This window comes from Tilletiopsis washingtonensis, assembly GCF_003144115.1.
Source record: "Tilletiopsis washingtonensis strain MCA 4186 unplaced genomic scaffold FA09scaffold_17, whole genome shotgun sequence".
Lineage (NCBI taxonomy): Eukaryota > Fungi > Basidiomycota > Exobasidiomycetes > Entylomatales > Tilletiopsis > Tilletiopsis washingtonensis.
This window is the reverse complement of record NW_020312014.1, coordinates 498,658-515,762: the sequence shown is the minus strand read 5'-3', so window position 1 is coordinate 515,762 and position 17,105 is coordinate 498,658. Positions and strand designations below refer to the sequence as shown.

The window sequence follows — 17,105 nt, the reverse complement described above, 5'->3', positions numbered from 1 at the left end:
ACGGATCTGGTCCATTATCACTGGCTGATTGGCGGGTGTGGGGTCGCGTGCACGGGCGCCCACGCCACGCCGCCGCCGCCGCGGCGCGCGCGCGCGCGTGGGGCAGCTGCGGCGGCGCGTGCGCACGGCAGCGAGGATCCCAGCAGAGCGCAGCCGAGGCAGCAGGAGCTCGCTGATGACTGGCCCCGAACAGCGGCAGAGAAAGACAGCAGAAGCAAAGGGAAGGGCCGCATCAGCCGCGGCATACGGCTGCTGCTGCGGCATAACCTGAGCGCTAAGAGGCGAAGAGCTGATGCTGCAGCAGCCGATGCGGACGCGCACGCCTGCCGTTTGCCTCGCCGGCGCTCGACCGGCAGCGGCTGCGCTCACCAGCACGCATCGCGCATGCCAGCAGCTTCCGAACATCCCCTGGGGCAGTACCGCCTTGGAGTGGAGCGAGGCCGACGTCGGTGCAGCTCTGCAGGGCCCAGCTTCCCACGCGACGGCAGCTCGTACCACCCTCACGCCGCCGTCGCCCCGCCCATTCGCATCTTGCCGCGGCCAGCCAAAATACTCGGCTCGCGACAGGCCTCTGCCGCGCAGAGTCTGCGACGCACGAGGGAGGTGAAGAGAGTGTGTTTTAGGACACGCGGCTGGGTAACGAGTATGCGCGCGCGCGGCGAAGGCCGGGCGTCGTGGAGCGACGGCGTAGGGACAGAGAGATCGTACAGCGAGAGAGTCGAGCAATCAAGGAGCGAGAGTGTCGAGTAAGGCATGGCACCGTCTGAGATGCTTGCGGGCACCGCGGACCAGCACAAGCGAGCGAGATCGAGGCGGCTACTGGCGGGCGACCATGTTGCTCAGCAGTGCGCTGAGCTCGGGAGAGTCGAGGATGGAGTAGTGCGTGCCCTCGACGCGCACCACGTCTGCGGCTGGGCTGAGCCGCTCGACGTCGAGCGAGGAGACCCACTGGGCATCCAGCTGCTCGTCGAGCTGCGTCACGAGGCCCGTAGATGCGAGCACGAGCGTCACCGGGCACGACACACGCTCGTCGCGGACGGCACCGCCGTAGGGCAGGCGCTCCTTGGCGTAGCCCGCGAGCAGACGCAGATGGCGCGAGCAGTCCAGCGCCCACGCCGTGGTCCAGGGCGCGAGCCGCGTAGAGTGCGTGCCCTGCATCGCCAGGCGCAGCACGTCGAGCACCTGCGCAAAGGGCGAGCCGATGCCGCGCACGGCCACGTCCGTCGCCATCGAGGCAAAGACGAGGGAGTTGGCCGCCGCAGCCGCTGCGGCGGAGCCAGTCTGGCCGTCCTCGCTGCTGATCCGTACGAGGAGACTCGGAGCGTGCAGAGCCGTGGGAGCGTGGTCGAGGAGGACGAGCTCGCACGCACGGCCTCGTGAGGCGAGCACCCGCTGCATCTCGACGACGACTGTTGCGCCAAAGCTGAAGCCGGCGAGGAGAATCGTGCCGCTCGGCTGATGGACGCCGACAGCGTCTGCGAAGACCCGAGCCATCTGCTCGAGCGTCTTGGCCTTGTCCAGTCCGGCGGGCTCGCGCAAGGCCACGATGGGGAAGTGAGCGTCGGTCGCAAGCTTGAGGAAGAGCGAGAGACTGCCGCCAGCGCCCGGCACGAGGAAGACCCCACGGCCCGTGCATGTGTTGAGCGGCACTGCAATCGAGTCCGGCGCAGAGTCCTCGAAGAAGATGCCCTCGTACGAGTCAGCGTGCGCATGGCTGATGAGGGCGCTGCCGGCGCGCGGCCGGGTGAGGCCGCTGCTGCCGGTGTTGGACCGTCCAGCGGCCAAGTCGAGCAGCATCTGGAGATTCGTGCCGAGGAGCAGCTGCAGCTGCGACATATTGATGCTCGCCGTGCGCTGAAGTGCGCTGCTCAAGCGCACCGCGGTGAGCGAGTCGAGACCGTACGAGGCGAGGCTGATGGGTGCACGAGGTCAGAGGCAGTAAGAAGCGCGGGAGGTTCCGCCGGGTCTACTTACGGCACTTCGGGACGAAGCTCAGCCGGCTTGAGGTCGAGCATCGAGGCGACAAGCGCAGTGATGCCGTCGACCGTGCCGTCGCTCGACGTCGCATCGACGGCCTGGCGCGACGCCAGGTGAGCCGTCAGGCGGGAGCCGTCCATGTAGCTGTAGTCGTCGGCGCGGTCGAAGTGCGGCTGTAACGGCATGAGTAGGCGGAATAAGGAGGACTGCTGCGGCCCGACTCACCACGTAGGCACCGGACGGTGCGGTGCCCTGGCGCAGGCGTTCGATGCAATCAGCCACGAAGCCGACAAAGTACTCGCCCGTCACGCCCCACCGGCGCCCCGACGTCGTCACGGCTCCCTGCTGAAGCTCGTCGAGCGTCCGGCGGTAGATGCCAATGTCGAGCACCGGGATCACGACAAGCGAGGCGACGTTTGAGTGACCCCGAGCCAGGGCCTCGAGCTGGGCATTGGCCACTGCGTATGTCAACTGCAAGGAACAAAGGTCAGCGAAGAGCAGCAGATGAGCAAACAGCCGGCGAGCTCACCTGGCCGGGCGAGCCCACGACAGTCGCCAGGGAGCTCGTTGCGATGATGAAGTCGCAGTACGCGGACAGCGGGCACTTGAGAATGTGTTCGAGCCCGGCGGTCTTGCTTGCACGCGTCATGTCGAAATCGGCCTGGGTGCGCGACTCGGCGGAGCCGTCCGACAGCGTCACCGGCAGCCAGAAGACGCCCGCCGGGTACAGCTTGGCGGCGATGACCTTGTCGAAGACGGCCTGCGTGTCCGCCTGCGACGCGCCGTCGGCCTTGACGACCTCAATGTGCACGCCTGGCAGCTGGCGCAGGCCGGCCAGGACGCCGGCCTCGCGGTAGCATGCTGGCCGCCGGAAGAATGCCTCGCCCGACCTCGATGTCAAGACGATGTGGCGTGCGCCGTTCTGGACGAGCCAAGTAGCGATGAGAAGGCCAAGCCCGCCGCAGCCGCCGAAGAGAAGGTAGCTCGCTCGCGGGTTGAACTTGCACGCGCCAGCGCGTGCGATGCTCGCGGGAACAGGCGCCGCGTCGCGCAGCGACACGGAGAACGTCTGTCCCACCTTGGCAGCTGACTTGCCGAGCAGCTCGGCGAGAGGAGTCGGAGGCGGCGGAGCCCGGCGGGGCGAGCGGGGCTTGCGGCTCTGTGCGATACTACTGGCGAGGCGCATGGCGGCGGCCACGCGACGGTCCGAGCGCGCCACCAGGTCGGCCAGCGTATGCTTCTCCGTGCCCACGTCAAGACGGTCCAGATCGACGACGTCCTCGACGGCAAAGAGGCCGCGCGAGGCCGCGAGCGTCTGGGCAATGTCTCCGCTTGCGATGGCGACGTCAAAGCCGGCCAGATGGCTGAGCTCCGTCTGCCAGTCCGCCCGCGTCGAGACGCTTTCCATCGTGTCGAGAATGTCGGGCCCGACCGCGACCGCGTGAACACCCAGCCGGGTGAGATAGCTTCCGAGACGCAGGGTCAGCCGCGGCGGCAGCGCGAGAAGGACGCGCTCGGGCAACGACGCCATGTCCCGGCCAGTCTGGACGAGTGCGATGCCGAGGAGGAAGCCGTTGCAGACGTCTTCGAAGCGAGGCGTGTCGTTCGGCTGGCGCGGTACTTCCAGGCACATGCTGCGGTGCGCGATCATCACGTTGCCGATCTCGCTGCCAATGGCTGTGTATGCCTGGCCGAGCGATGTGCAGCTCGACACGCACACGCCAGGAAGCAGCTGAGTTGCGTGCTGGACCTCGAGCTCCAGCTCTGCGCGTCCGTGCGGGCTGGGCAGGTGCACCTGAGCGAGGCCAACGTGCGCCGCGCCGGCCGTGCGCTCGAGTCGCCAGAACGGCGGAGCGTAGTGCGCAGGAGGCGGCGGAGGCGCGGACGAGATCGTATCCAGCAGAGGCACCAGGCGAGCGACTTGCAGGCTGCCGTCCCTGCCTACTCGAATGGCCTGCTCGCCGGGAAGAAGTGGCCAGTCGCCACGCTGCACGTCGGTGGAGCACGCAGCGTCGAACGTGCGCGCCCAGACCTCCACGCCCGTCTCCGCGCTTATTGTCCGTGCAGCCACAGCAGCGGCGTCATCGATGCTGCACACTAGCAGGCGCTCGGGCTGCTTGGCAACGGCCGCAGAAAGCAGATGCTCTTGCTCCGAGGAAAGCCAGACGACCTCGTTGAAGTCTGGACGCGCGAGCTGCGATGCGTAGATCTCCGGGCTCGCCTGGGCACAGATCGTGACGTGCGAAAGGATACGAGCTGCGCCGTGCTCGCGCAAGACGTGCACGTCGGAGAACTGCTGGCGCAAAAGGTGCGTGCGCCAGCTCGACTCGCTGAGAAGAGGGTGGCTTCGCTCGTCCTCGCTGGCCCACCAGCCAAAGAACGAGCCGAACACGGCGTCCAGGAAGATGGTGCCGTGCGCGGGCGTGCCTGTCTCCGGGCTTGCCTCCCAGCCTTGCCCGTCCGCGTCGGTGAAGAGAAGGCAGCCGGCCGGAACGAGGAGTTCGCGGACGTGCGCCAGGGTGGCATCGATGTCTGCGCAGGCGTGCAGCGCATCGGAGGCACTAAGGGCACGCGCACGTACACGGTCAGAACGCCTCGATGCGTACGCAGAGGGCAGGAATCACGACTCACAGGATGATGTCGAAGCTGCAGGCGTCGAGACCCTGCGACGGCCCGTCTCTATTCACTGCGCCAGAGTGATAGGATCAGCACTGAGCCGCGGCCCGAGCCGACTACGCAGGCGCCAAGAGCGGCGCAAGTCTCGGCGGATACCGCTTCTCCCACGACATCCAGCAGGCCACTCACTGTCGAACAGCTTGGTAGAGACGCCGCGCGAACCGAGCGTCGCTGCTGCCTGCTGCACAAGCGCCAGCGACACGTCAGTCACGGTCCATTCGATCAGGATGTCTGGCCGCGTTTCGTGCAGCTCGAGCGCCACGGCCGCGAGCTGGCGTGTGACTGCGAGAAACGAGCCGGGTGTCAGTCGAGTACGAGTGCAAGAGCCCGGGCCCTCGCTCAGGCGACTTACGCTGGCCGGTGCCTGCACCGATCTCCGCCACGCGAATGACCCTCTTGCCGTGCGCAGCGAGCTTCAGCAGCACGTCTCGGAAGAGGCGCACACATGCGCGGTAGGCGGGGCTGAGCGTCGTCGTCATCTTGTAGAAGTCCGTCATGAGGTGCGCCTCGGCGAACAGCTCCGAGATGACCATCTTGTCGTCGAGGAGCGCGCTCGCTTGGTGCAGCATCGCCCGGCGCATCACCTCGAAGAGCGGCGCGAAACGGCGCTGCGTGTCGCTGCCGAGCTCGCCGACGTGCTGCTCTGGCAGCTGCGACGTCTGGACGAGCCACTCGTAGTGGCGTCGGCGGTCGAGTCGCGCAGCGTCGTACGTCGGCCGCGTCGCCATTGTCCGCTTCGCGGCTGTGATGGCGAGCGCATCCAGCGCGCGGTAGACGAGCTTGCGGTCAGCGATGCTCACGTTGGCAAGCTCGAAGCTCGCGTCGGGCGCCAGCTCGATCGGGTAGGGACAGGCATGAGGCTGCCAGGCAATGCTGAGCGCCTTGTGCGTCTTGGGCTCGGCCAGCAGGCTGACGCGACGGCAGACCAGTCCGGTGGTGACGAACAGGACATCGCCAGACTCGGACACAGCCTCGATGTCCAGCTTGATCTCCGTGCGCGACACGCTGCTGATGCGGCCCAGACTGTAGAACTGCGCGGGCATCCCGCCCTTGTCGACAAAGGAGCGGAAGCGGGCAATGCTGCTGGGCAGATAGAAGCCGATCAGCTTGTCGCCGAGGCGCGTGCAGTGCTGCGCCAGGCCCTCGGCGACGGTCTGCCACGAGGCGTCGATGAGCGCCGGGTGGATGCAGTACTCGTCGAGGCGCGTGAGGTCGGGCTGGTTGCCGCGCACGAGCGACACGAAAATGGTCTGCTCGGCGTTGGTCTTCGTCCAGACGATGCGTCGGAAGCGCGGCCCGAACTTCTCGACGAGCGGCAGCTTGTCCTGCGAAGCAACACGCATGCACTGATCGAGAATGCTTGGCAGATCACGCGCGGGCAGCGCGGCGGGCTTGCCGGGCACGAGCACGCCCTGGCAGTGCAGTCGCTCCTGCTCCGGCTGACCCGTCTTGATGGTGAAGCTGTTGGCCGTTCGGGCCATGGACACGCGCACAGAGCCGCTCTTGGGCAGCGCAATCGCAGCGATGACTTGCAGATCGTGGACCTCGGCCACGCCGTACTCGAGCGCCTGCTCGACGAATGCGGCGGCCGGAAAGATGACGGAGTCCTCGACGATGTGGTCTGCCAGATCGCTGCCGCGCTGCGAGAGGTACAGCTCGGTGTCGTTGAGCGGTGGCGCGCGACTGGCCTTCTTGCGGGCCTCGACGCTTGCGTACTGAGTCTGCTTTGCTGCTCGCTGGTAAGGATACTTGACCGCTGCGAGACTTGGCGCTGCGCCGGCCCGCATCGCAAGCTCGTGCCAGTGCGCTGTGTCGCATGCGCCTGACAGAAGCAGGCGGCCGAGGCAGTCGAAGAAGGACTTCTTCTCCGCCCACGGCTGCGAGCAGCGGCGCAGCGTTGAGATCACCGCGCTGGCCGGCAGGAGCTCCTCGACGTACGAGGCGAGCACGGGGTGCGCCGTCACTTCCAGTACCACGGGCGGCTTGGCGCCTCGCGGGCCTGCAGCGAGCGCACTGGCGCTCAGCATCGCCTGCGAGAAGCGCACCGGCTGACGGGCGTTCGCCCAGATCGTCTGCGCGGTGATGTGCTGGCCGGCAGGCACGAACGCGCCCGTCACCGTCGAGACGTAGTCGCACTGGGTGATGCACGGCGTCTCGGGCAGGGCGGCCTGCACTGTCTGGAGAAAGCGCGCCTTGCAGACGTCCAGGAGCGATGAGTGCATCGGCGTGTTTGTGCGAAGCAGGCCCGAGGCGAACTTGAGCTGCTTGAGACGCGCCACCAGGCGGGCGACCTGGTCGGACGAGCCCGACACCAGCTGCGCCTCGGGCCCGTTGAACGCGGCGAGCTCGAGTACGCCACCAGTCGTGCCCGCTGAGCTGGCAATCGCCGCGATCTCGGCGCGCACCACGGCGAGCGGCGCATGTGCATACGCCATTGTGCCTGTGCCTTCGGCCAGAGACAAGGCCTGGCCGCGAGCGTTCGCGATGGCGATAGTCGTGGCTCGCGTGCAGGCGCCGACCGCATAGAGAAGTGCCGTCTCGCCCGCGCTGTGGCCTAGGAGAATGGTCGGCTTGATGTTGAGCGACGCAAGGAGGTCGTACAGCGCCATCTGCAGCATGGCCACCGCCGGCTGGATCAGCGCGATCGGCCAGATGGCCGGGAGCGGAGCGACGCGCGAAGACATCTCGAAGAGGCCCTCGTCGAGCAGCGAACGCCCAGTCAGGCGGGCGAAGTGCGCGTCGGAGGCCTTGATGCTGTCGCGGAAGGCGGCAAAGTGCGCAAATAGCGCGCGGCCCATGGCAGCGTGCTGCGGGCCCTGGCCGCTGAACAGCATCACCAGGCCCGACTGCTGGGGCACGAGCGCCGGCGGGCTGAAGCTCCACGTGCGAGGCAGCGCCAGGTCTCCGAAGGCCACGCTGCGAAAGGGCATGGTGCGAGCGCCGCGCAAAAGGGCAGCCTGGTCGAAGTGGCCGCCGGCCTTGAGCTGCTTGAGCTGGCTCTGCACCTGCTGCGGTGCGAGGCCTCCGACGGCAATGAGGCCGTGGCTCGAGACAGTTTCGACGGCCTCGAGGATGGCGTAGCAGTTCGCACCGCCGAAGCCGCTAGACGCAACTGCGATCAGGCCGCGCTTGCCCTCCGGCGCCAGCACTTCGCATGAGCGCGGCACCTCGAGCTTGTACTTCTCCCAGCTGCAGGGCGGGACGTCAGCACAGCCAGCGGGATGCCTGCGAGCGAGATCGGACGTACTTGATGCTCGAAGCGGGCGTCGAGAAGTTCACTTGAGGGTACACGACGTTGTGCACGAGAGACAGAGTAGCCTTGATCACCGACAGCAGACCGGCGGTCAGTTCGGCATGTCCGACGGCCGACTTGACGCTGCCGATGCGCAGAGGCGCTGCGCGCTGAAGCTCGCCGAAGAAGAGCTCGCCGAGCGCGTTGACCTCGGTTGCATCGCCGACCTGCGTGCCGGTCGCATGCGCCTCGACCAGATCGATGGCGCTGGCAGGATCGCGGCCGCTCCGTTGAAAGGCCGCGCGGGCACACGCTTGCTGAGCCTCGCCCGAGGGGCTGACGAGGGACATGCCATGGCCGTTCGCATTCGAGGCCGTCGCGAGAATCACGGAGTACACGCGGTCCCCGTCTGCCTGCGAATGATGTGTCAGTGCCAGCGCGGAGGTGGCAGCGTCAGTCGGGCTCACCAGGGCACGAGACAGCGGCTTGAGGATGACTGCTGCGCTGGCTTCGCTGCGCACGTAGCCGTCGGCAGCCTCGTCGAAGGCACTGCACGTGCCCGTCGGCGACAAGACGCCAAGGCGCGAGAAGCCGACCCAGCCCTCGAGGTCGGAAAGGTCGTTGACGCTGGCGACAACGGCGGTGTCGCAGTCGCCACGGTGCAGGCCCGCGCATGCGAGGTCGAGCGCTATGAGCGAGGCGCTGCACGCAGTGTCGACGGGCAGCGAGGGGCCCTTCAGGTCGAAGATGTAGGACAGGCGGTTCGCCAGCATGCCGTTGGAGATGCCCGCCTCCTGGTGCGGGCCGCAATGCAGCGCTCCGTCCCAAGCATTTGCCAGCGCGGGCGGCTGCGATGCACCGACGTAGACGCCCGTCTTGGTGCCGCGGAACTGGAGGCCTGACTGGAGCAGCGCGCTGCAGCAGGCAGAGCGTCAGAACAGGCAGCGAGCATCGCGCCACAGCGCACTCACTCGTGCACGATCTCGACCAGACGGCAGGCGGACGGCGACATCGCTGGAAAGACCGTGTCAGCACTGCAGGACATTCAACTTCCACCACACCGGCGCTCACCCTCAAACTCGGCACGCGATAGCCCAAAGGCGCGGTAGTCGAGATCCGAAGGGCGCGTCAGGAATCCTGCAAGAGAGCTGATAAGCCGCTGCTCTTGTCGAGCAAAGTTCGCCTGAAGAAGGCTTCAACTCACCGCCACGCGTCGTGACGATCATGCCGACGTCGCTGCCATGGTACGCTGCCGCATTGAAGCGGCTCTCGGGAATCTCGGTGATGGAGCTCCCTGCGGAGCGAGATGCTGTCAGCAATCAGGTCAGAGCAAGCAGCTGAGCTCCGTTGCGCACCGTGTGTCTTGAGGAGATGCTCGAAGCCCGTGAGGTCGAGGTCGGAGCCGTTCTGGCCGTCCGGCACCTGGCACGCGAGGCCGATGATGGCGATGGGCTCGGGCATGGTGACTCGAGTAGAAGGAGTGCGGCTGTTCAAGCTGTTTGAGCAGAACATCGTGCGCACGGTCGCATGTCTCACATTAGGTGCACGCAAGGACGGAGAGGGATCACTCGAGGTGCTGGTTGCAGTCGAGGCGGAGGGTAGATGCTGCGGTCGTTGTCGTGATGCGTGCTCGTCGTGCCGCCTTGACGTATTTGAGGCAGGCTTGGGCGGTCGTTCGTGAGCGTGAGGAGTCAAAGGCGGGGGAATTAGAGGATCGGAGGCTGGACGGCGAGATTAGAGAGTCGAGGGAGAGATGCGGGGATTCTGCACAGGGAAGGGGGACAGACTCGCTACCGAGAGGCCGCCAGGAGACGGCTTTGCGACGGAGTGAAGACGATGCGGATGGAACAAATTAGAGGATCAGAGTGTCAAGAGCGGAGGCTCGGTAAGGGGAGCGCAGCGTCGAGTGGGAGGAGAGGAGTGTGGGTGTGTTGTGGTCGTAGACGGGGCGTGAGAGTGGCGGCGGTGTAAGCCGAGGCGAAGGTGGCGGTGGAGCGCTTGAGGAGGAGGGACGCTGTGGGCGAAGGGAAGGGCGAAGGGCTCTCGAAGGAACACAAAGGAGAAGAGGCTGGGGGGATCCGCTCGCAGCCCGTCCGGGGGCGCCTCTTATGCCTTTCGGCCCGCTCGCCGTGAGTCCTTCGCAGCCCCCGGGCCAGGGCTCATCCCGCAGGTGCAGTGCCTTCGCTACGGCACTCGACGGGCGGTAGCAGGCCCGGCGCCGTTGCGCGGCGCAGAGCAGGAGCGTCCGGCCTCGTCGTGAGGGCAAGATTGGCCCGAAGAAGGACTCGGCGGCATCCTCGCTGCTCGGCACAGACCGGCGGCTTGCTGCGGCTGCGCTGTCCCGGTGCCTTGGTCAGCACCTGAGCGCTCAACAGCATCAGGGTGCAGGGAGCTGTCCGCCGTGCCGCTGCACTGGCGCCTCTCTCAGCGCCTTGCCTGCTGTCGGTGTCCGGCATCGATCGGCAGCGCCGCAGCAGCCGGCAGATCAGGCACGCTGCACGCCACCGCTGCACGCTGCACGCCGCGTCGTGCCTGAGCCGACGGCACCGAGCAAAGTGACGTCTCGGGTCCTGAAGCGGCAGCGGCGCAATGATGCGAGGTGCTGCGCCCAGCGGGCTGGCTCGCTGCGCCCCGCCTCGGCACCCGGGCCCGAGGGGATCTGCAGGCGGCACCCGGGCGCCACAACGCTGCCCTGCAGCGGCGGCGCCCAAGCTGCAACGTCGGACGTTCCGCTCTTGCCTCATCGGGTGCACCGGCAGAAGGCGAGGGTATATCCGCGTCGAGAAAGCGAGCTGTCATCGCCTTCGCGCGCTGAGTTCGTCGCTCCATCAGACGCAGCGTCCCCGGCAGCGCGGCTTGTGCCGCCGATGCTGAGGCTGATGGCAGCGCCATGCGGTGCACCTTTGCATCACGTGGTATGCTGCGTCTCTCGTGCTTGACTGCTGTGCGCTGCTACTGCGATGGGGTGAGCGTCGTCCGAGCGCGGAGGCTGCGCCTCGCTGTCACGAGCGCCAACACTCGGCGGCAGCCTCGGCCGTGCCGCATCATAGCAGCCAGCGGCAGCAAGAAGGCGAAGGCGCTGCGTTGCTGTGCGGCGTGTGCGAGACTGACGCTCTGCTGCGGCAGGCGGCCGTGCAGCGCGCTGGTGTGCTACGTCGGCGGCCGAATGAGGGCGGCAGCGGCAGGCGAGTGTGATTGGTGCTCAGGGGCGGCGCAGGATCGGGAGGTGGCGGAGCGAAAGAGGCAGGCCAAGGTGGACGCGCGCCGCACCGCATGGGCGCGCGCCCCGCGCGCGCACGAACGGCCGCGGGAATTGGCGCTGCTCGACACGGCTGCGGCGGCGCGCTTCTGTTCGCGTCCACATCGTCCCGATTGGTCGTCCGGACAACGCGCAACGAGCGCTGCGCCCGCCGCCGCAGCGCGGGTTCCGTCATCCCTCTCGATTGCTCGCCCGCCGCGTATCGCCGCAATTGAAGGCACAGCTGCAGGAGCAGCACCCAGGAGTCACAGTCGAGCTTCGCCGCTGCGGTGCTGCTGCCACGCAGGCCTCGCCCTACGACGCTCGCGCTCCGCCTCGCCGATCAGCGCTCAGCGATGGCATACGCCTCTCGGCCTCGGCAGGCGGCATGCGAGGGGAAGCTTCTGCCGGCTGCTCCAACGTACAGCACTTGAGAACGTGGAGTCTGCAGCGCTGCCAGAGAGCGTGACAACGGCTTGTGGATGTGCATCGCCAACTCGGCTGCCGGCAGAGGGGACGGCGTTTCTTTCTCGCCCACAGCGTCGCAGCCTGAAGCGGCATGGGCGCGGAGCGGAGCAAGCACAAGCTCCGTCCGCAGAGTGGCCCTTGCATGCTGCAGCGTGGGAGACCGGTTCCTTCTGCGAAGAAAGGAGATGCGATAGCAAGAGGAAGGGCGGGGCTCTGCGGCCACCCGCAATCGACTGCGGCGCTGCGTGCTGAACGCTGATGCTGCTGCTGACGGCTGTGCTGCGTCACACTCACCTCTCTGTGCTGCTGAATCCCTCTCGCCGTCAGCGTCCCTCACGCCTGCAGCACTGCATGCTGTGCAAAGCTCAGCATGAACAGCGGCAGCAGAGCGCAGCCGCTCTGCGCCGTGACAGCGCGGAGCGCATCCTGTGCGCTGGCATGGCCTCGGTGCTGCGCACAGGACCGCAGCTCTGCGAGGCACATAAGGCTGGGGCATTTGCGTGGCTTGCTTCCTCTCCACCCGCTCCTCTCTCCTCGTCCAGCTCTTTGCTGCTCTCTCCCACCCAAGGCACAGCTCTGCGCGTTCCGACCTGTACGATGACATCTGCGCTACCCGTCCGCGAGGTGGACGAGCCCGCAATGCACGGCCCCGCAGTCAAGCCGCTCGACATCATCGTCGCCGGCGGCGGCATGGCGGGTCTCGCTGCGGCGCTCTACCTGCGCAAGGACCACAACGTCACGGCAAGTGCAGCACTCGCAGCGCACCTGCCTCCGCTGACTCACCTTCGTGCGCCAGGTCATCGAGCGCTCCAAGCTCAACTTCGACGCCTATCCCAACGACCACGGCATCTCAATTGTTGCCAACGCCTGGAAGCTACTCATGGCTGAGGGCGCCGACGAGGACAGGCTGCACGGCGCCCTGCTCAACCAGCTGTGGGACCTCACGCCCAACAACGAGCTCATCGGCGCCGAGAGCTTCGACACGCGCCCGATCTTTGGTGCGGGAAGTGGTGACCTGCCCCAGACGACGACGCTGACAGCAGACGCTCTGCAGGCGCTCCGTCGATCTTTGCGCGCCGCTCGCTCATCCAGGCCGAGCTCTATCGCCTCGCGACTAGCCCCGAGCGTGCCGGCGCCGTCCCTCGCATCATCGACGGTCTCACGATCACCGCGATTGACGCCGAGGTGAGCCAGGATCCTGCTTGTACCGGCCACAGAGCTTCACTGACACATCTGGTTGCGCAGGCGGGCCGCGTTACCTGCTCAGACGGCCAAGTCTTCTGTGGCGACCTCGTTGTCGGCGCCGATGGCATCCGCTCGGTCGCTCGTCGCGCTGTGACGTCGAGCCCCGACGACAGCATTGGCGGCATCAGCAACACGGGCCTGGTCGGTCAGTGCAGCTGCATTCGTGATCGTGCTACGCTCAGACTGACCTCGACGTGCAGGCTACATGAGCATTGTGCCGGCCGTATATTTCGCCGAGACGCCTGAGCTGGCATTCATGACGACTCCCGGCCAGCAGGGCATTGCACAGTGGAGCGACAATGCCTCGAACGTCGTCAGTGCTGTCCGTGCTCGATGTGCGGCACGTCCGCTGACACTCTCGCAGCACCGCGTTCTGGCGTATCCCTGCAGTGCAGAGCACTTTGAAGTGTTCGGCTTCGCCCGCGAGGGCGCCTGGACGGATGCGCTGGACGCAAACCGCTCGTCGATCCTGCACGACATCCCGGCCGCTGCGGTGCAGCAAGACTTTGCATCGTTTGCGCCGTGCATTCGCAACATGCTCACGGTAGCCGGTCAGTCGGCGAGCTCGCGCTCTCGTGCCTGTATCGCTCACACGTTCGCCTCAACAGAGATCAGCCTTTGGCGCATCCGCGACACGAAGCCCCTGCCCGCTTCGGCGTGGACGAAGGGTCGCATCTGTCTGACCGGAGACGCCGCGCATGCGGTCACGCCTCGTGAGTGACCTCGAGCGCTGCCTGCACAGTGGACTGACGAGGACCACGCTCGTCAGACGTCGGCCAGGGCGTCAATCTTGCCATCGAAGGTGAGCTGGCCCTTCGCTCTCTCTGAATGCCATCCTGGTCGCCTATGCAGAGCTGACAAGCCCTTCCTACAGACGCGGAAGCGCTGCGCTACTTCCTGCACGGCGCCACCGCTGACGCGGAGGACCTACACGCTCGCCTCGAGGTGCGTGCAGGCCTCTCGCGCTGCCGGTGCGCGAAGGCTGACACCTCACGCAGCTGTACGTCAAGTGCCGCCAGCCGCGCACCGAGATGGTGCAGCTCGAGTCGCGTCGTCACGGCGGACTGCTGGAGGGCGGATTCGACCGCCGTGCGTTCGCGGGCCGCACCTACAGCTACCTCGGCGCCGCCGACCACCACGCCAAGGCGCTGCAGGCCGCTCGCGAGGGCCACAAGGACGAGGGCGTCTCCCTCTCGCCTGTGCGTCCCCTCCGCGAGCAGGCCTAAGTGCCGCGCACGCATCGAGCCCAGTCACTCCTCGCCCGTTGTCCCTGGTGGACACCGCCTGGGCCCCTCCGATCTCCTGTGTTCTGTCTTGTCCTACCTCCGCGTCCGCGGCACGTCTTGGATTCCTCACTCCTTCCATCAACTGTCTCCTGTCTGCGCGGTAGTGAGCACCTGGATTGCGCGAGCGAGGGGCACATAAGATATCATGGGTCGGGACGCGGAGGCGATGCGAGGAGCTGAAACGGGCGCATCGCGGCGGATCAGTGATGGTAGCTCGAAGTGCCCTCGGCGGCGTCGCCCGAGTACGGCGGCGCGGGGTCGGCAACGAGACCGGCGCCAGAGCTCATGCGCTTGCGGATGGCGAGGGGCGCGATGCTCGGGGGCTCGTCGTCGCCGTCCGTGTTGGCGTGCTGGGAGGTCATGTACGACGTGGCCCCTGCGTCGTGCGAGGGGCCACTGATGGGCGGCGTGGCCATGCCAGTCTGCGCCGAAGGAGCGCGCGCGAAGCCCTTGCGGAACGCGGCGGCCGAGACCTTGCGGCCTCCCTCTGCAGGCTCGTAGCCCGTGCGTCCGGCGCCAAAGGGACTCGAGGTGCGCACCGGCGGCAGTGCGGGAGGCGCAAACTCTCCCGGCATGGGCATGTGGTGCTGCGTTGAGGACCCGCCGGGAGTGCCAGGGACGGAGCCTGGCAGAGCGACGGGCGGCGTCGAGACCCGCATCGGCGGGAGGACGGGCGGCGCAGGCGCGTAGTAGCTGCTGTTCGGATCATGCACAGCAAGCGGCGCAGCGGGCAGCGGGGCCGGTGCGCTGTCATGCGGAGCCTGCATCGAGCCGGCGGCATAGTGTGCGTCTGGCTCGTAGCCTCGGTAGTCTGACGCTGGCACTGCGCTGTGCCGCCAGCTCTCGTGCCCAATGGCCGGCTCCGCTGCGATTGCGCCATCCGGAAGATGCATGCCGCTGCGCCAGTTGCCCACGCGCTCGCTCACGGGTGTCTGTGATCGCTGCTGCTCCTGTGCGTGGCTCCATTCCCGCTGCGCCGGGTCTTGCGGAAGCATCTCCGCTCCGTACGTCGGCCCGGCGTGCACAGCAGCAGGGACACCAGCGTTGCCGTGCTGGGCCCACTCGTTGCCGCTCGCAGCACCAGAGGGAGAGAGCGTCGCGTGCGTGGCGTAGATGGGCGTGTCGGCCGCATCGCCCGTTACGTAGGGGTTGACCATGGGGTCCACCTGTTCGCTCGCAGTGGGCTCGTATGACGCTGAGCCTTGATTGGGCTCGTACGGCGCTGCGCCCTGGTCGTAGCTCTGCTCAGCAAGATGAGCGCGTGCCGTGTGCGCTGTGTGGCCGGGCCCGGGTGTGAAGCCGACGTCGGCGAGACAGCGCGTCGCCTCCGCGAGCAGCTGCTCGGTCTTTGCGCCGCCTGAGCGCTGTGTCAGCGCCGCGACATGCGCTTGCAACGCGAATGTGACCCACCGGAGTACGCAGGCCGGTGCATGCCAGGCTGCGTCACTACCTCGGGGATCTCCTCGATGATCAGCTTGCCGATCTCAGAGACGATCTGGGTGAGGAGAGTCAGCCATGTACTGGCGCGCTAGCTGCACAAGATGCGGCGTCACCTGCAGGCCGCACGGCTTGCACTCACTGTGAGCTTCTCTGCGTACTCCAAGAGGCCTCCCAGCTTGATGCCGCTCGCCTCCTTCAGTGTGCGCCGCTTGAAGTCACCGATTGCCGCCTCCTCCTCCCGCACTTCGCGCGTCAGCGTCTCCATCTCGGCCCGCCGCTCCTTGAGATCGGCAGTCGTCTTCATCAGCTCCTTGTTCTCCGGCCCCATCTTGGCGAGCTTCTTCTCGAGCGCCTCGATGCGCGAGGCTAGCCGGGCCTTGGACGAGCGCATGGCGGCAAAGGACTCTTCGCGCGTGCGGATGGCCTTGAAGTGCAGCCTTGTCGTGGCGATGTGCGAGGCAAGGCGAGTGTGTGCCGAGTTGCAGTGCGAGAGCAGCAGCGACAGCTTCGAGGTGATGTCCTTGAGGCGCGCCGAGGTCAGCGCTCCGGCAGAGACCGCCCTGCCTCATGCCCCGACTCACCGCCAGGTCCTCGCCCTCGCCCTCGCCCCACGCCTTGAGGCTCTCTGCGCTCTTCTGCCAGTCCTGTGCAGCACGGTTGCCGCTCTTCGTCCAGTCCTTCTCGTTGTTGATCACATCTTGCAGCGAGCGCAGGTCGCGGTTGCCGAGCGAGGGCAAGGTGGATGTGTGCGCGATCTGCTGCTGGGCCTTGCGCAGCAGCGACATGGTGAGCCAGCGGAAGCGTGAATCTGCGGTGGGAGATGTCTTGTAGCCTGCGTGCAGACGATAGGATGCGAGTTGTGGGCTAGCTGGAGGTAGTGGAGGGAAGGTGACCTGCAAATGGCTCGACCGCAGGCTGGTCGCGCGAGCATCTCATGCCCCGCGCCTCACGGCACGGCGCGGCGCGGCGCGGCACGGTGTCGTCATCAGGCACAGCCACGCTGCTGACTAAGCACGAGCGCGCGCCGAGTCGCGTTGCCGCGCCCGGCGCGTCCGCCATACCTTGCAGCTGCCTCCGCCGCCTCGCTACGGCCTCTCAGCAAGCCCGGGGCGCCGGTCCGCGCTGTGCCCAGACTTGACACAGCGCTGAATGCCTGAGTAGCCTCTATACTATCGTGCAGCTTCTCTGAAGGGCTGCAGGGGGCTAGACGTGCCGGTCCTCTGCTCCGTCACTGATGATGAAGAACCATGCACAGAGTGCCGCGCTATGCTGCGATCTCTTCATGAGCGCCCTAAGCGTCTCTCGTAGCGCTCCGGGCGGCGGTTGAACGTTGCATCGCCGTCACCCACACACTCTACACGCTCTGCGCCGCCCTGCGTAGGTCTCGCCGGCCGCAAATCTCTCGAGCGAACCTGCATCGTGCTCGAAGCTGCCATGGCGTGCGGCGGCCAGCCGGCTGAAGGCTTACATGAGTAACAGGCCCGGGTGTGTCGTTGCTGATCTTGCTCGCGTTTGGACTGCTGGGCGGAGCGTAGTAGGACCG

The 17,105-nt window shown here is 66.9% G+C and overlaps 5 protein-coding genes across 5 annotated transcripts; 2 read left to right on the top strand and 3 right to left on the bottom strand.

Annotated features, from left to right (window-relative positions):
• Positions 1 to 226: 226 nt before the first annotated feature.
• FA09DRAFT_91806 (hypothetical protein) lies at positions 227 to 783 on the top strand. The gene has a single exon (XM_025745899.1). It carries the CDS (start codon positions 385 to 387, stop codon positions 748 to 750), a length of 366 nt encoding a protein of 121 aa, XP_025596795.1. The 5' UTR covers positions 227 to 384; the 3' UTR covers positions 751 to 783.
• Positions 784 to 9,720, bottom strand: FA09DRAFT_91805 (hypothetical protein). Its single transcript, XM_025745898.1, has 14 exons — positions 9,422 to 9,720; positions 9,241 to 9,371; positions 9,090 to 9,179; positions 8,957 to 9,022; positions 8,857 to 8,899; positions 8,353 to 8,800; positions 7,901 to 8,298; positions 5,006 to 7,842; positions 4,783 to 4,935; positions 4,609 to 4,663; positions 2,507 to 4,538; positions 2,203 to 2,448; positions 1,975 to 2,150; positions 784 to 1,912 (listed from the first exon to the last, which is right to left on the bottom strand). Exons 2-14 carry the CDS (start codon positions 9,344 to 9,346, stop codon positions 817 to 819), a joined length of 7,746 nt encoding a protein of 2,581 aa, XP_025596794.1. The 5' UTR covers positions 9,347 to 9,371; positions 9,422 to 9,720; the 3' UTR covers positions 784 to 816.
• Positions 9,721 to 10,779, bottom strand: FA09DRAFT_91804 (hypothetical protein). The gene has a single exon (XM_025745897.1). It carries the CDS (start codon positions 10,627 to 10,629, stop codon positions 10,045 to 10,047), a length of 585 nt encoding a protein of 194 aa, XP_025596793.1. The 5' UTR covers positions 10,630 to 10,779; the 3' UTR covers positions 9,721 to 10,044.
• A 1,598-nt stretch (positions 10,780 to 12,377) lies between these two features.
• Positions 12,378 to 13,624, top strand: FA09DRAFT_91784 (hypothetical protein). Its single transcript, XM_025745896.1, has 5 exons — positions 12,378 to 12,589; positions 12,646 to 12,776; positions 12,837 to 12,981; positions 13,037 to 13,149; positions 13,201 to 13,624. The coding sequence occupies exons 1-5, from the start codon at positions 12,472 to 12,474 to the stop codon at positions 13,555 to 13,557; spliced, it is 864 nt and encodes a 287-aa protein (XP_025596792.1). The 5' UTR covers positions 12,378 to 12,471; the 3' UTR covers positions 13,558 to 13,624.
• Positions 13,625 to 14,218: 594 nt separating this feature from the next.
• FA09DRAFT_310773 (hypothetical protein) lies at positions 14,219 to 16,451 on the bottom strand. Its single transcript, XM_025740645.1, has 4 exons — positions 16,144 to 16,451; positions 15,702 to 16,082; positions 15,533 to 15,617; positions 14,219 to 15,479 (listed from the first exon to the last, which is right to left on the bottom strand). Exons 1-4 carry the CDS (start codon positions 16,345 to 16,347, stop codon positions 14,323 to 14,325), a joined length of 1,827 nt encoding a protein of 608 aa, XP_025596791.1. The 5' UTR covers positions 16,348 to 16,451; the 3' UTR covers positions 14,219 to 14,322.
• Positions 16,452 to 17,105: the final 654 nt, after the last annotated feature.

Bases quoted from the DNA above. Each gene is read 5' to 3' on its own strand.
- FA09DRAFT_91806 (XM_025745899.1), top strand. From the start codon at position 385: ATGCCAGCAGCTTCCGAACATCCCCTGGGGCAGTACCGCCTTGGAGTG.
- FA09DRAFT_91805 (XM_025745898.1), bottom strand. From the start codon at position 9,346: ATGCCCGAGCCCATCGCCATCATCGGCCTCGCGTGCCAGGTGCCGGAC. The intron at 9,023-9,089 runs GTGAGTTGAAGC...GCTCTCTTGCAG, and splicing joins GATCGTCACGACGCGTGGCG to GATTCCTGACGCGCCCTTCG. The intron at 8,299-8,352 runs GTGAGCCCGACT...CATCATTCGCAG, and splicing joins AGCCGCTGTCTCGTGCCCTG to GCAGACGGGGACCGCGTGTA.
- FA09DRAFT_91804 (XM_025745897.1), bottom strand. From the start codon at position 10,629: ATGAGGCAAGAGCGGAACGTCCGACGTTGCAGCTTGGGCGCCGCCGCT.
- FA09DRAFT_91784 (XM_025745896.1), top strand. From the start codon at position 12,472: ATGGCTGAGGGCGCCGACGAGGACAGGCTGCACGGCGCCCTGCTCAAC. The intron at 12,590-12,645 runs GTGCGGGAAGTG...GACGCTCTGCAG, and splicing joins CGACACGCGCCCGATCTTTG to GCGCTCCGTCGATCTTTGCG. The intron at 12,777-12,836 runs GTGAGCCAGGAT...CTGGTTGCGCAG, and splicing joins TCACCGCGATTGACGCCGAG to GCGGGCCGCGTTACCTGCTC.
- FA09DRAFT_310773 (XM_025740645.1), bottom strand. From the start codon at position 16,347: ATGTCGCTGCTGCGCAAGGCCCAGCAGCAGATCGCGCACACATCCACC. The intron at 15,618-15,701 runs GTGAGTGCAAGC...CTCCTCACCCAG, and splicing joins AGTACGCAGAGAAGCTCACA to ATCGTCTCTGAGATCGGCAA. The intron at 15,480-15,532 runs GTGGGTCACATT...CACAGCGCTCAG, and splicing joins GCACCGGCCTGCGTACTCCG to GCGGCGCAAAGACCGAGCAG.